This window comes from Merops nubicus, unplaced genomic scaffold (genome assembly GCF_000691845.1).
Source record: "Merops nubicus isolate BGI_N331 unplaced genomic scaffold, ASM69184v1 scaffold12075, whole genome shotgun sequence".
Classification (NCBI taxonomy): Eukaryota; Metazoa; Chordata; class Aves; order Coraciiformes; family Meropidae; genus Merops; species Merops nubicus.
Window position 1 is genome coordinate 23206 of NW_008608984.1, and position 16733 is coordinate 39938.

The 16733-nt window shown below is 40.5% G+C and overlaps 1 protein-coding gene across 1 annotated transcript in view; it reads right to left on the reverse strand.

Moving 5' to 3' along the window:
• The window catches only part of CBL (Cbl proto-oncogene, E3 ubiquitin protein ligase), a gene marked incomplete at its 5' end in the record, with an annotated part of 31459 nt that extends 17213 nt beyond the window's left edge, over positions 1–14246 (reverse strand). Inside the window, one exon of the mRNA XM_008940460.1 lies at positions 13999–14246. Coding sequence (XP_008938708.1) covers positions 13999–14246 — 248 coding nt within the window. The remainder of the gene's footprint in view (positions 1–13998) is intronic.
• Positions 14247–16733: the final 2487 nt, after the last annotated feature.

The following is a 16733-nucleotide window of genomic DNA, read 5'->3' on the forward strand; positions in this document are numbered from 1 at the left end:
AGGAACACCCCCAGTCCTGCCTGCAGTGTTTTCTTAATGCCTGCATTTACAAGCTCTCTCCCTAAGCAGGCTACTATTGCAGCGTGCCATCTCTCTGAAGGCAACTGTGTTTGGCAGCAAACTACTCTCCCCAGGTTTCAGCCTTTCACCAATTTCTAGTATTCAGGCTGGATTGATTCCAATTGACTTTATCCTGGACATTTTTCAGATATCACTTGTTCTGGATGTGCTATTGAAGTGTTTATCCTGTTAACCTGCCTGATGGCAGAATGGACCTCCAGCTAAAGGAGACAGTTAACTGCCTCCACCCTCTCTGCAAAAATTCCCTGGATATTTGGGCTTAGGTCTTTTAGCTCCATGTCAGACATTCATGGAGTCTAAGCTCAGCTGGAAGTAACCTTGCTTACCATATATTCTACCATCTACTCAGCTCCCCCTGAGTCCTTTCTCCATGCTATGATGCAGTGTGTGCAGACCAGAAGGTATACAGGACTCAAAACTATAAATCTGCTTTTGACAGCAGTTCTCTGCTCTTACCCTTATTTATTCAACTGCATTTTCACTTGTGTTTATAGAAGGTGCCAGCTATACAGCAAGGGACTCTGGTTTCTGTCATTTCCTACATGTCCCAGAACAACAGGTGCTCAAGGTTAACAAAGTAAAACCCCCCAGATGCTCTTCTGCAGGCTGCTCTGCTCAGCAGCTCTACTAGACATGTTATGCATTCAAATTGTGTGTATTTTAAAGCAGCTATATGATTGGGTGGTTTGACTCTACAAACAGACCTAAAAGCTTTGTTGTTCACTGCTCTTTGGCAGTGACCTGGCCCCTGCAGTGAGGGGCTGTCAGAAGTCCCCTTCACTTAGTGGCACATCACAATTTCCAGTCACTTTGCTTTTGCAGTTTTCTCATCCCTCCAAACTGCTACTGCAACTCCTCACCTGCTTCTAGGAGGGTTTATACAGCATGTGTTGGAAAAAAACAACTATACATGATCCTGTGTGTAGGAAAAACAAATAGCTTCCTATGTGATCACAATCATATTTATGAACCCAGTGGCTCAGGACCCAGATGTAAGAATAAACAAACTGCAGCATACAAAATCAGGCTGTTATCTTATCAGCAACATCTGTTTGTGCATCTCCCCACCCCAGTGTAACATTAAGCAATTGAAAGTTGTGTATTCCTCTTTCCAGTAGCAGACAAGCACCTCTGAATTTACCAGGGGAAGGCTCAGACTGAGACACAGCCACTGGCTAATCCTAGAGAGATGACTGAACTGTAAACTCAGGCCCCAGCTCCCTCCCTCCCCAGGGTAGGTTCCCACCATGCTCCTGAGATGCCTTTGCTTAACAAACGTTACAAAAATTGCAAATCAGAGGGCCTAGCTGCAGAGCTTGTTCCCCAAGCCATCTTCTGGAAGTCCTCACTTCCATAAAATGGCAGAAAAGATGAGAGTTTATGGCAGTGCAAGGAAAAAAAACCCAAACATCATGTTCTTATGAGACACCAGGCTGGACAGGCCTGAAGAACCCCATGAGTTCAAGCTGACCCTACCCATGGCAAGGGGGTTGGAACTAAATGGTCTTTAAGGCCCCTTTTAACTCACACCACTCTATGATTTAATTTACCTACAACTTAGGCAAAAAAAGAAACAGCTTTTGGTTTCACTAAGTTCATAAAAAGGAGGGCTGAGCAAAATCTGCTAATTATTTTATTACACTAACAGGGGAAGTAACTGGAAATAATTAAATTTTGAGTAATTTCCTTGAAGGATCAGTGTGCAACATTAATGTGCAAGCTTAGCAGGTGAGGTGTCATCTCACAGAGATGCATGAACACCAGGAGCAATCCTGAAGCTGTTCAGGCAGATGGCACAAGCCCCCATTGCCTTGCTAGCACTTAGGACATGATTTTTTTCCAGTATTATTTGTGAAAAGATCCCAAGCATGCTTGAAACTAACTTGGTAGATGGAAGAAAAGTGATTTCAGGTGTCTACTGTTTTCACAGAGTGAAAATTTGGGTATCATCAGGCACACACTATCGCATCTCTGACCCTTGGGGTTAAGTGAACAAACACATGGTTGAAACAAAGCAGCAGTGAGCAGGGGAAGGAGACAAGGCACATTCCTGTGTCCAGTGGCTGATCACTTCTGCCTAAGAGCCTTCTGCCTGAGCTGAGTTTCAGGAAGTGTTTGCACATAACTTCAGTGAGAGAAGTAAGAGCTTCCGGAGGCTTAAGGATGGATAAACAAATGATTTTACACACAGACACACACTGAGAGACTCCATTTCCAAAAATGTTTCTAATACCTGGACATTTTCAGTTCTTAAGGTTATCTCTTTTTTTTTTCCCACAAATATTCAGCTGTACTTAACAGGAATAACACAGGAAGTGAACATAACAGCAGATTGCAATATATTTGACATTCTAACTAGCTTTTACATACAGCAACTAGATATCAATCCTGTGCTAAAAGGACAAACATTTTCTTTCAAGAGTGCACTCCTTTATTTTAAAAAGCCAAGTTACACATTTGTAAATCAGTACAGACCAAATAAATGCTTGCAATGACAGCAAACATTTTTTTTATTGGCATATCACAGTTTAGTGATTACGACTGTATTTTATTTTTAGTAACATCAGCAACTGTCCTCATCTCCATTGCTTCAACTAAATAGAATCAAGTGTTCTCCCAGAAAAAGGGAAATATTTTTCAAGAACACTTAAGCAACATAGACTAGACATTCCCAAACAGTTTTGGCCACAGACCTCAAGCAATCTTTCACATTTCTGACAGACTATGATGTCCCTCATTCAATTTTTAGCTAAACACAGTCATGAACACCAATGTTGTGACCAAGACTTGCATCAGAGATGCCAATTCTGTTTCAGAATCACTGACTTGGGCACCCAGATCCCACTGAGAGTCAGTGGAATTTAAACACCTGCAATATAAACACTCTTGAAGACGTTACCCAGGGACCACAAGCCACATCAGTTGGCTCTCCTCACTGTTTGCAACTGAACTGAAGGCAACACCTGTACCAGCTTCAAAAGGAGAACGACAGCACGTTTCTGTTCAGTGGTTACCTCCAAACAGAGCAACAGCTACAGCTGAGGTAGAATTTCATGATCCTGCAAGGGCTTTCACACTTACACTCAAAGTATTCAGCTTATTGTTAGGCAGTGTTTTAACAACAGAGGTAAAAGTGAAAGCTTAGAAGGCCAAATGTTTTTTCATTCTGTACAGTAGCCAAGTGTTTTACTAAGAAGCACCTGCAGTTCTAGGGTGGAGTACACACAATGTTAACAGAACCACTTCTTTAACCACCCAGAAACATCACCAGAGCCTGTTCAGCTCCGAGTACACTCCCCAGTAAAATTGTGTGATGCTGACAAGGCTCTAAAGACAAGTCTCAAGAAACCATTTTGGGGAACAAAAACCAGCATGAAGCAAGACTGGTCCTTCAGTCACCCAGTGCTTATTAATCAGCTGGCTCTCGAGCAGCCAGAACGGGCAAACCAGTGGCTCTGCAGACTGAACAGGCATGTTCCTTCATCCTCCCTCCTTCAAGCCCCCTCTGCTGTGGTTGTGCTACTTCCTTCCTGCTTCACGACTGGTTTTGCTCCATGCATCTTGGTGGAGGAAGTCAGGAGGTCGAGCAGGCACTTCCATTTGCAGCACAGCTCTTTGCTGCAGCCCCTCCACGGGCCGGCTCCCCGCCGGGTTTTCTGCTGCCGTTGCCTCCCCCAGACCTAGAGTAGATTTTTTTCTTTTCCTGTTTCCTGTTTGCTGGACAAAAAGTGGGTTTTTTTTTTTCCACTGTATAGCCTCAGTCTTGCAAAGCCATTAACAGCAGAAGAGGGTTTTAATCGCAGTGCTGCCTTTTTCAGCCAAATCAACAGGATTAGTGAAATTAACTGATGTTACAAAGTCATACAGCACCTAATACACTTCATGACTAAAATGCCTTTCTTACCTCAAGGCAACGTTAATGTAGCACTACCATTTCTGCCACTGCCAGCTAGAATTTTTTTCCTTTTCTTCCAATACTTCTCAGCTACCTCACTGCTAACCAACTGACAGTATAATTTGATTCCTCACCCAGCAAGGCGACCGCTCTGCTGGATGATTCAGTCACAATGTTGTGCTTCCATCCCATAATTTGACAGGCACATACTGTCATGTCTGTGAAGCTCATTCTGTTGAAAGCATGCTACAAACACTGCTGCACAGAGGAATTAAGAGCTGTAACATAACACAACCAAGGACCAAATGATTCAGTTCTGACATTATTGTGCGTATTTCTCATATATGACCAAATTTTCAAAGAGATTTTTGTACTGGCAGTCCCACTGACTTCATTTAGTTGTGAACACTGAGGTTTCACAAATAATGTTCAGCCTCTCTAAGAACAAGCTGCTGATTCTTCCTGGGAAGCTAAGACAAACAGCCACACCTCCACCTTGGCCCCAGTACAAAATTAAGCTGAACTTCATTTCAACACACTTTTGGGAAAATGTTTTACTTCATAAAAATCAGTGCCAAACTGGCTAAAATAACACAAACAATGAAGAGTCAAGAGGGTAAAAAGAATTCACATCAGAGGACCTAAGTTACTGTAAACCCATCCTAGTCAAAATGTCAACTTGGCTGTTTAAAGGGGCACAACCCAAAGAAAGCAGCTCACAACAAGAAATGCAGTCTCAGCACACTCAAGGAACGAATAAAGAGCATTTTTTTAAAGTATACAGATTTATTCTGATGGAAGAATAAGGGAAAAAGCATTACAGAGGGTGTGGGAGCATCTGGCACCTTAGCACCAAGCCTTAGAACAGATCAGAGTTTCCAACTGCTTCTGTCCTCAAAGAACTGTGGAATTAACACCCAGGATAACTCAGATGCACCTTTTCCTTTCTTTGGATATGATATGTTTATTTGGTGAAAGAATTCCAAATTGGTTGTTTGGAAGTGAGATGATTGGCCAGTTAAACTGAGGGGAAAACACACTCTAATTGCTGTACTATTATTCACTGCTACTGCTGAAAACCTGGGTTTGGTTTGGGTTTTTTAAAGAACTCACAGGGCAAAATTGCTTACAACAGAAGCCATCTTACGTCTCCAGTGGCTCTCCATGTAAAATTTTGACAAATAAAAAGGTTTTTACCCCATTTGACAGAAGAGGCAGCTGAAGGACAGAAAGAGAAAGTGCTGGAAGCTAGAACTACAGCTAGGGAGTTTCTAATTCTTCATCAAGTGCTCATTATTGCAGAATACTCTCCACTTAGTAAGTACTATTGCAAGAAATTCTAACTAAGGAAATGCAAGCTCCCTACACTCTCAATTCTGCAGTTACTTTGTAATTACACACTTTGCACTGGATTATGTTCAGATGACAGGGCTAGCATCCACTACAGGTGAATACAAGCCCCAGTACTTGAGGAAAAAAGAAATCAAAAGCAACAAGACCACAGCTCTTGGGTCCTGCAAACAGCCAAACATTTTTTTCCCCTGCAACTACTTCAAATCTTAGATTTCCAAAAGAGCTTCACAAAAGGTGTGACTTGATCACATAACACATGCTTTTCAGATGTAATAAACTATGCAGCAGACATGAGAGAGACATGAGCAGTCAGCCTCAATTTCAGCAGAGAGGTGGCTGTGCTTAATTCTACCAAGAACGACCGTATCCTACTACCACACCAGCAAGAAGTTTTCTGCATGCTCTTCATGTTAGCATAAAACTACAGCAGCCTATGCATAGAAGCAGAAAAGTCTGAGGTGATCCCAAGATGTCTTTTTTAACTCTGAGACAGCCTCAGAGCCCTCTACACAGTAATCAGTTTTAAAAATAGCAACAGCGGAACTACTTTCAATAAAACTTGCAACACAGGAAGTGAATGAAATTCCACTTAACTATTGCTGGCTCAAGAGAAGTCACCTTACAAAGTTATGCTGGGCCACTGCTCTCTAACTTTTACAGTATTTCCAACTAATATAGCAGACTAACAGCAAACCAGACATGTTAGAAACAAGAAACTCGTTGCTTGTGCTCTATAATTTTGCAGTGTCAACTCATGCTACATTGATTTTGTAGACTAGCTTTGGGAAATAAGGAAAAATATGATTATCCTCTTGTTAAGAGGAGGTTCAGCTCCAAACATGCATTCACATTTAAAGAACTACAGGCTTCACTGCCTTCATTCAGGAAGAAATTCTGCAGTGCTTTGGATATTACAGAAGTACTACACAAAACACATTTCCTTACAGTCTTCTGAATCCTGGCACCTTTCAACTAACACATATATATATTTAAATACCTTTAGTTCTGTGAGTAGAGCATGCCAATTAGTTTGTAAGTGTCATGCAAAACATACTGCAGACCACAAACTGTAAGGAAACTTTGGTATACTTGTAGCATTATGCAAATGGATGTGACTGACCTGAAGCAGAAGGGACAACAGTCCAGTGTGCTGACCAGAAGCACCAACCTCCTGATCTTTAAAGCAGTTCCACTTTTATTCTAGGCACAAATCCTAGTGTTACATTTTTAACAAGCTGTAATTCCATTAAGAGGCTAAAAAACCACCTAATTTTCTGGATTTAAATATTACAGAAAGCATTTTAATGAGAATCATTTATTTGGTATGATTAATGGCCTTTAAAGAGCTGAACATATACTTCACAAGACAAAGGACAACCTCTCACCTAGGTAACAGATTAATTCTTCTATCAGATTCAAAGGACTACAAAGCAAAACTTACTGCTCAGAACAACACTGCTCATCATACTCATATTTGTGTTCTCTGCACTGGAATCAAAACTTACATTACAGTTAAAGGGAAAAACCACAAAAGCCCTGTTTCCAAATCAAAGAAGACTCCCTGTTTCACACTTGACCTTCAGCCACCTCAAAACTGCCTTGAGTATCACAGTGCTACTGGGGGATTCCTTGGCAGAAGGGTCTGTGAGCTCCATCACCTCATTCACAACTCAGATCCTGTCAAAATACTAACCCCAAGATATTCTGCAACACACAGACTCCAGCACAACACACAGCTCTGGTGTATGTTTGCTTTTCAAGCTTCAGACTCCAGGATTGCAGCTAATGGCAGCACTTGCCCAGTCTGTAGCTGGCCTACTGAGTAGTTTGGCACCAGATCTCCATCTTCCCCTCACACCACACGGGCTCACCATGACCAACTCAGCCTCTACAGTCACCTCCAAACTGTTGGGAAGCAGCTGGCCCCATCTGGTGCAGTACCTCCTAGTAAGATGAGGGGTTTTTCAACACTACCTTATAGCTCAGAAAAGCTTTCATGCACCAAAACACAATGTTTTCTGGCTGGAGGGGCCACAGCTGCAGATTTCTTCTGCAGAAACCCAAACCATGGCATCTCAGCCACAATACACAAGCCAAGCACCCAAGAAACACCACACAGTTGCCAAGGAGCAGTAACGTTTCTGCCAGTATCAGGAAATCTACCCATGCTTCAAATTATAATTGCTACAAATTAAATAACACGCTTGCACTGCCCTCCACAACATCAAGTCCACAGAGTTACTCTTCCATAAAACTCCACGATTTTAACAGCTCCAAGAGCAAAGGAGAATAAAAATCTTACTTCCTTATTATGCAAAAATCTGAGAGCTTACATCTGTCCGTAAATCGATTTTCAAGACAGTGATCCAATTTTGGATGGAAAGAAAACTAAAATAAATGCAAGCTTATGCCAATTATGCTAAGTATTACTTAAGTTCCACAACTATCACCTAAACTAGCAATTTAAAGCCAAATTAAAAAGAAATAATTCACAGTCCTCCCTCCAACAACATTTAAATGATAATGAATTTCTTCTTGGGTAATAGGCAGTTAGCTAGTGTTCATATGCTGGAGCCTGGCAAGGAAAGCTTTCTTGTGGGCAGCTTTGGAGCCTGTTCTTTTCTTTAAGATGTTCTAATTTAAATGCAGATGTAGACTTCACACTAGTGGGTTTTGTTTAAAAAAAAAAAAAAGTCTTTGCTGTACTAGAGGGAAGTGACAGAAAGAGGACTCACACACCACGCAGCATTTGAGTTCCACATTTTATGCCATCTCTTTTTCACTCGACAGGAGTGTGTGCAAGCACTCTAAAATATGAGATTAGAGAGCTAACCCCCACTCCTCCCAGAGGGCTCTTCTGCTTCATGGCTTAGCATGAGTGTTTTCCAACTTACTCCTGAAAATCCAACTTTTTTTTTCCCCCTCAGTCATTCTTCATCTATTTCCTTCCCCTTTGGAGAGGTGCATGGTCATTTCCAGCACACATTAAATACTGGTAGCTCTTTCCTGTGTAAATTAGTAAGTCTTCAATTCAGAGCTAGAAGGAGAATATGAGATCCTGCTGAGACAGCATCATACAAGTATTGTCAGAAATACAACTGTTAAATATAAACTAGCTTCCCAACCCTTTTTTGCAACTCCATGATATGCAGAGTGGGTTTATGACATTCCCCAAGTCCATTTTCTCCTCTAAAGAGACACTAGTTTTGCTAACAGTTGATTTCCAAAGTATGAAAGCTGAACTAGTAAAATAACTTGTGCTATTTCTTAAAACATCCATTCTACAGAGTTATTACTGCTCAGCCTTTTATCTAACTCCCACCCTCCAGCTTACATAACTACATTCTAGTGTGGAAACATGTACAGTTGTCTCATTTTAGATAGAAAATAAATTTCCTAAATCTTCCCTCCTAGTACACTGCTCTAACATAATCAGCAAATTTGATTCACTGGTGAAACACTGACTCTTCAACCCAATTCATCCTCTTCCAAGTAACAGAACATTCCCATCCCTGTCTCCTGATCAGCAAGCTGTTTTTCTGTCTGGCCATTTGAGGTGTAATCTATTTACACAATGCAAAAAAAAAAAGTTGCTGCAATAAGTAATTTATGTAGTGAGAAAGCTGACGAGTGACAGCTCCTCTGTACAAGAGGTCTGGAGAAGTAAAAGCTTTCTGCAAAAGAAATAAAAAAATATTCCAATATAACCACTGAGTCTAAACTGAACTGTGATCAAGATCTTAGGCAAGTTGAGCACGTTCAGAGCAGCTGTGGAATTAGCAGTAATGGCACTAGCAATCAATGGAAACATCACATTGTAGGACTATGTTTAACCAGTTTTTGTTATCCCTAGTTAAAAAGTAAACTCAAGAAGTTGACAATATTTACAGGGTCAGAGAAGTCACATAATTGCCACCCTGGCAGCACAGCAAGCTCCTCAGTGCTAAACAGGAGTATATTTTTCCTTTGTACAGAGACCTGCTAAGTACCCTCTATAGAATTCCTTTTATTGCACTGTTTCAGCCACATACAGGCTGCAAACCTCAACTTTAAGTGTTTTCTTGTTTCAACTCTTAAAATTCCTTTTGCATTAAAAAGCACTGTGGATCTACAAAGAATAGGAACCACCAGCTTTGGGAAGGTGTGTAGCCTCCAAGAATACCTGCTCATTACTACAGCACAGCCAACCAGTGCCTGAATGGACTTACCTCCACCTTACTGCAAGCATATGACAAAATATCCATAATATTTAACTCTTGAAATACCATTTGATTCCAATATCAAAGCCTGCAGATGTTACTATTTTACCAGGTCACCAAATATGTATTTTTCTTTTAAGAGACCAACCTACCTATTAGCAAAGACAACTCAAATAAGCTCCTAAGCTGTCAAAACTTAGACAAGCAATATATTACCTCCTCTAAAACACCCAAACCTGCTCAGAAGTCGAGTTGAATTCAATGGACTTGCTAGAACTCAGTCTTTAAACAGTAACTAGCAGTTACTGCATGTACTTATTAGTCAGGAAGCACATACACAGCTCTGAAAGCACCCTCAACAACATTAATTTTTAAACAGATAGGAAAGTGAGCTGAAGGAGAATTTAAATAGCATCTTGAAAGATACCCTAGTAAAATGAGCTCTCCTCACAAAAATCACCGTTAGGGGTTTGAGCAAGAGTCACAATTTCCTCTGAAGGACTACACATCAAAACCAGTGTTAGAGAGCCAAAACAGCCGTTGCAGGCCTAAATAAAGAAAGGCAGGCATTGAGTGTTGGACGTGGTGTTAGCCACAACAGGAGGATACTTTCAGCAGGCTGAGGGTAAGGTATGACACAGGAGAGCTGCGCTGACGTTTCACAGCTCTGGGCCTGCAGCTAGTTTAGAACTGAAGGAACAAACACTCACCCACATCCGTAAGCACAGCGAGTGCTCACACAAGCCTCTTCTCACCCTGTTTGCAGCACCTCTGCTCCTCTACTACACCACCAAGGCAGGCTGCCCTCTTCACAAACACCTTTACATGTTCAACGTGCAACTGCGATTGTGTTTTGTGCTACTGGATTTTAAGCTGCTTGCCTTACAGCAAACACCACACAGCATCTACATGATACTCCCACAGTGTCTGCTCTAAACACAGACAACACTCAGATGACACACATCTTACAGCCATACAAACTCTGAGCTACAAGACATGGTTCTCTCTGCAGCTGTGCTCCAGTTGTGCCTTAGTCCACCTCGGATGAACACACTGCAGAATCTCTAAAGCTTGAAAGGAAACACACACAAAGAGCCATTTAGAAATAATGAAAAATAAAAGGTTGATGCCCAAGTGATCAAAACAATTCTGATCCTACCATCTAAGACAGACTTTAGTCATCTCTAATGACTGGTCTGTTTGCTAGTAGCAAACACCTGCACAGCTTTCAAACTACTTATGCAAATGTCAAAATAGTGCATTTGCTCTACATCAAGAGACATTTAGGGGAGGAAAACAAGAGCACACACAACAGGAAACAAAATGAATGCTAAATCTGGAAGACAGGAAGAAAGAAGCTGCAAGGACAACAGGAAAAAAGTCAGAAAAAGCCAAGACAAAATGATTATTCACTACACCAGATTAGATTTTAAAGCATGTTTTCATGACACTGCAGACTAACAGCCACAAACTTGGATGAGATCACAAGAAAACCAGATTGTTTTATATATATTTGTTGTTTCATATATATACATACACACACAGTCATAAGTATATTTCCAGAAAATTTAGGTTATATTTGTTTGCTTTCCAGGCTGCTGACAATCTTCCAGAAAGCTTCTGCCACACTTTGAATATTTGAATTCATTAATACTTACAAAAGACAAAAATGAATATTTTTTTTTCAGCTTCTAAGAAGGTGGGAAAATTCCTTAAGTTTATTCACTTCAAATTATTAGATACATTTTAAATCTTAAAATGCATTTAGAGCAAAAATTCCTTGAACTACATTGCAGATGAAACAAGCAGCACTTAAAAGGGATCAGGTGCCAAAGCTCACACAACTACCAAGTCTGACACTGGAAGTGTCAGATTTTTTAACAAAATCCCTGGCTGTACCTGAAGTGCCATTCTTTCTGCAGCTATCTCTTGAGCTGCTGTATGAATCTCATGCCCTGACTACTCTAACCTCATTCTTTTCTCTGACAGAGCAGGGAATTGAGAAAGTTACCGTGCACGGCAGCAGGAAAAGGGTGTCTGATGTTTGCCCTTCATAACAAAACAGTATCTGCTGCTTCCTGGGCTGAGTGAAAAGCTAAGGAAGATGTAATGAGACTAGCCAGGATGTAATTCTGCTTTTATGCTTCTGTTTACAAGTCTCACCACAGTTGCTTCCCGTGTAAGCTGTTTATTCATAAATGGTACAATTAGCAGCTCCCCAGAGACTCCCACTGGGGCTGTGAGAAAGGAACCCCCTCCTGGAATCCTCTTTCTGAAGTTCACATTATCCATTTAGATTTTCCCTGCCCCCTTTTGTCAATTAGCTGGACTACAAACTGCCTAGGATGATTAACTCTCTGGAATTATTTCTCTTTGCTTCTCTCTGAAAAAAAAGCAAGGGACTGGAGGTGAGATATTGGACTTATAATTGACATAGGTCTCATTTGTTCATCAGATGTTCCATATTTACAATGGATACATCACAAGATATACCCAGTTAACCACAACAAATAATGGATAAATTCTAAAGGGTACTAATAAGGATAAATACACCCTTTTAGCCTACTTCTGGAGGCAACAGTAAGTGTTCCAGCAGCTCTATTACATGGGAGCAACACACCAAACTGTTTTCAAGATAAATGCTACTGGAAATATTTTAAGAGCAACCTCCTGCACTGTAAAAATCAGTCAGTCTTGAAGGATAATCCATATTGTTAATATTTCAAAGGATGACACAACAAAATGACTAGTTCCAGAGGAAGACCCAGAGACTAACTTTAATCAGTTTAATCAATTTACTAATGTAAAAAGTGCTTCTCATGCTGTGGCTCATTTTGATCTGAGTGAAGGCTAAAAAAATGGTTTTTTTCCACTAAACATCACCCCATCCACAAAACACACCAGGCTAATGAACTCTTTCTCCCCACACTCATTCTCTTCCATAACACCTTCTGAAAATTCCAGTCAGCAGCATCTCCCAAAACCCACTCTCACTTGCAACAAGCCAGCTGTGCCTATAATAATCACATTCTCCCAAGGCTGGGAGGGATACAATATTTTACCTATCTTTTGACTTCATATATTACACTGAACCTCATTCCTGAAAGCCTCAAACAGGTAACTAAACATTTAAAAGAAGCAGGTGTAGCATGTGAAGATGCCATATTTACACTCCCCCAACAAAGAGCCCTATCTCAAAGAAATTATGCTCAACAACAATCCAGAAAGAAACTTCCATTTCTGAACTCATTCTTCAACACTGTCAGTGAAAAGTGAAACATACTTTTCCAGAAGGCCACTATCATAGTATTTGGTTAGAGTTCAGTATTATACCAGAAGTGTGTGCCAGCACTTTTCCACACACCCACACATACACACCCCCCTTGCCCCCCCCCAGTAATTCAAGCAAATAGTTGCCAGGGCGTTAACCACATACTCTCCCCAGAGCAATTATGTTCACCACTGAGTGGTTTCCACTTTTTTCCACTGGTTGGTTATTTACTTTTTTTTTTTTTAGAGTGGTATTTTTTTTTCTTTCATTCAGCACCTATTCCAAAACCCTGAAAAGTTAAAAATGTATTAAAAATGTTTTAAAGTTAAAAATGTAGGTCTTGTACATCTCTGTCTGTTAGACCTGCTGCCAACAGTTAGAGAAATATGGAGATTAACCCTTTCCAGAGCTTTAGTCTACTCTTAAATCACCCTGGCTCTCCTTTTGTTAAAGCTGGATGAAAGAAGGACAGTACAGTGCTCATCAGATTCATGTTATTTTATTGAAAAGAGCCTTATAAGCAGATAGAATTGCAGTTTCCACCTCCACCTATCCTTTTCTGTAAGTACTATTCACCTTGAAGATGTCCCTTGATGTCAACTATGCCTTCTGAACAAAATCAAGAGTTAGCAAGGGTGGCACCCCAACCTACCTTAAACATGAAGTTTCCAATGGATCAAAGTTATGAGGATTTAGTAGGATATTTTATTAACAGAAAACAAGGTTACTTCCCCCCACCTCTGGAAATACTGGACAGTTTCTGTTTCCAGAAAAAGGATAAGTTCTGTAAAGCCCAAAGACCAATTACAACAAATTTAGTTTTTTAGGTTTTGGATCACTGTTTTGCTATCTAACATAAAATATTCCATTTCCTGAAATTGCCAGAAACATTGTCCTCCACTTGATCATCCTCTCTCTCAAGGCATTCTCTACGTGAGAACACAAAACCTTTCCACAGCACTTTTATTGCTTATATTAACCCAGCACATCTGCACCACACAACAACTAAAGGCTCTGCAGGCTCTGAACACTTACTCTGCTCTCAGATTTCAACATATTGAAGTATAGTTTACTTAAATCTCTACTCTTCCATCTCTTCAAAGCCCATTTCCATGTACAGAGAAGATATCACTCAGCAGACAATCGTTCACGAAAGAAAATTCCTATCTTAAATATCTGAAAATATTTCTCCCCATTACCTGGGCTGGGAGTTCTCCTCATACATCCTTTCCTTCCCTTCCTTGAAAAGGCTGATGGTCTGCTTTGTTTTCTTCATCAGGTTCTCCATGAAGACACGGAAATACTCATTTTCCCCTAGGGTCTCCATCTTCCCCTCGTAGCGCGACAGGATGGTTCGGAGATGCTGGTAGGTATCAGGCAGCAGATCTAGGATATAGGGGGGGCTGTTCTTCAGTGCCAATTTTGGGTTCTGACACAAACGTACCACCTGTGGGTAATGAAGAAAATACCATTTCAAAACAAAAGCAAGCAGTGCTGGTTTAAACACAATTCACTGTTATTTACGTGCAGTTTCAAAAACACAGTTCAAGAAAATTCAGCATGGAGTTTGTCAATGGTAAGGATGTGACTTGTCACATATGGATCTGGTACTTCCTGCCACATTTCATGTTTCTTTTCAGTACTTCACCTGTCTAGCTGCCCCAATTTTGGCTGTAAAAGTGACTTTTCACACTGACCCATATAGTCAAGACAAACATGCCCGGAGAAGCTGCACTGCTACAGATATCACTGATGCAAGTAACTGTCCCCAGGCTGAAAGTATTTGAAGGCAACAGTGCTAGAAGAATCTGCTTTTCTTCCTCCTTGAGTACATACACAGACTAAAAGAAACAACAGCTTTTATGGATAATGGAAACCATCAAGAAAGCATGAATGCAAAGGAACTCTGTACAAGAATGAGAAAGAAGCTGTAGCATAAGAGCAGCACAGGTAAAAGTTGATCTTTCCAGAACTTGTGTCCCTAATTATGCATCAACTTGGCTTCTAATTTGTTAGATGAATCCCACAGCAAAATGCTACTCTTGACAATAATTTCTGTGAGTTTGTGTCTTGGGGGTTTTTTAATAACACATCTGCAGTGATACCAGTAATGAGATTAAGGGGTTATATGATGACCTCAACCTGCCTTACACTTAGCACACAACTCAACATCTCATTTCTCTTCCTTCCAAGCCACGTGTTCTCTATTTGTATTTTTAGCAGCAAGATCACACATTCTCAAAGTTAAGAACACAACTCTCTCAACCCAAATTTTTGCCATGTACAGCAAATTTATTGGATCATCAATAAAATCATTTTAGCCACTTTTGCATTATATAGTTAAGCTACAAGTAACAAGTGGAATATTCCTGTTCAGAACTCACAAGCCTCACAACTGTTATACCTGTACATGAACAAATCAGGATGCAAGCTGAACTTAATATAGGTCTTCAATATATAGGAACATAAAATTTGTGTGCTAAAAGCTCATTGGAGTAAGTTTATGTGAAAGGGAAGGATAAAGGAAGCCACTTCACCAATCATCATAGACAAAATTTTCTATTATCTAGCCTGAGAGAAGGATAGGGAGAGATAATGGCAAAGCAGGAATCTGAAAAATTAGGGATGCATTTCCAGTTACAAGAAGGGCTGAAATTCTAGAGTTGTGAGACAAAGCTCACAAGATAAGAACCAGCAGCTGGAATAGTCTTAACTGCTGTCTTGCTGGCTAACAGTTTCTATCTCTGGCAATTCACAACAAACTTGAGAGGAAGTCCAGGAAAAAAAATGTAGATCCAGTTGCCTGGAGTTCTCCAGTACAATGAATGTTACCTGGCTGCTTAGTACCAACCACATGAATGAAGTTTAACACCCTACCAGGCAGAAGAGTATTACAGCTATCAAACAACAATACAGAAAGCAAAGCTGAAGGGAAGTGGATAGGAAAAGGCAAAAGAACAATCTAATGTGTTTTTGCAGTGTGTAATTTCCACAAAATCTTGTGAAGCCTTCAAGAGGAATTGACTACTCCCCTACAATGCATATTAAATACCTACTTCCCCTTAACACTTCAAGGCTGATGGTGAACAAGAATGCTTTAGCATTTAACTTCACCACTCAGGATATATGCAAAAAGCAACCTTGGGCAGTTAAGTGACATCTCCAACATATCTGGCTTGCAGTGGTGCCTCTACTAACAGCTCACAGAAAAAGACCCAATTTCAGTGAAGAGAAAGGCACTTAGAGTATTTGAAATCAAACAAAAATTTGACTGCTATCAAAAGAATCAAATGCCTAAAAAAGCCTCTGAAAGAATATATGGGGGAAAAAAAACTACCAAACTTTCTCCTCCATTTTGAAGGTGCTGCCAAGGATTAGGTGGTCCAGAACAGGAGATGGACAGTCAGATAATTAACTTATTCAGCTGGTTCTGATGCCTCAACTGCTGCTTCCTTGGAGCCTGTGAACGTTGCACAATGAACCATATCAACAAATAGAGTCAAGACCATTTGTCCCCTGAATAAAACTAATTTCACCATGCAGCATGAATAGGTTCTAAATATGCTCCTCAGGCACAGCTGAATTGTGCTATGGATAGCAAAATCTTCTCTTCAACAGTTTATTGCACTGTGGGTTTAAAACCTTCATAAAAACAGTCAGCTCTTAGGAGGATGCCACATTAAGCCAGCACACGGGTCAGAGTATGCACTTCTCTCAGTCATCTGTAATAGAAAACAGTTTGGCTGATACCCCTTTAAAATACCCAGCTATAGAAGCAGCAGACTCACTGTGTTTCAGTAATGTAACAAACTTTAATATAAATTAAAAAGATTGCCCAACAGAAAAGGCAGCTCTGCAAAGTACTCATTCTTCTAGCCTCTGAAAAACACTTCCCAAGAAGTGACTTGCAAAAGATACCTCAAACAGTTAACAG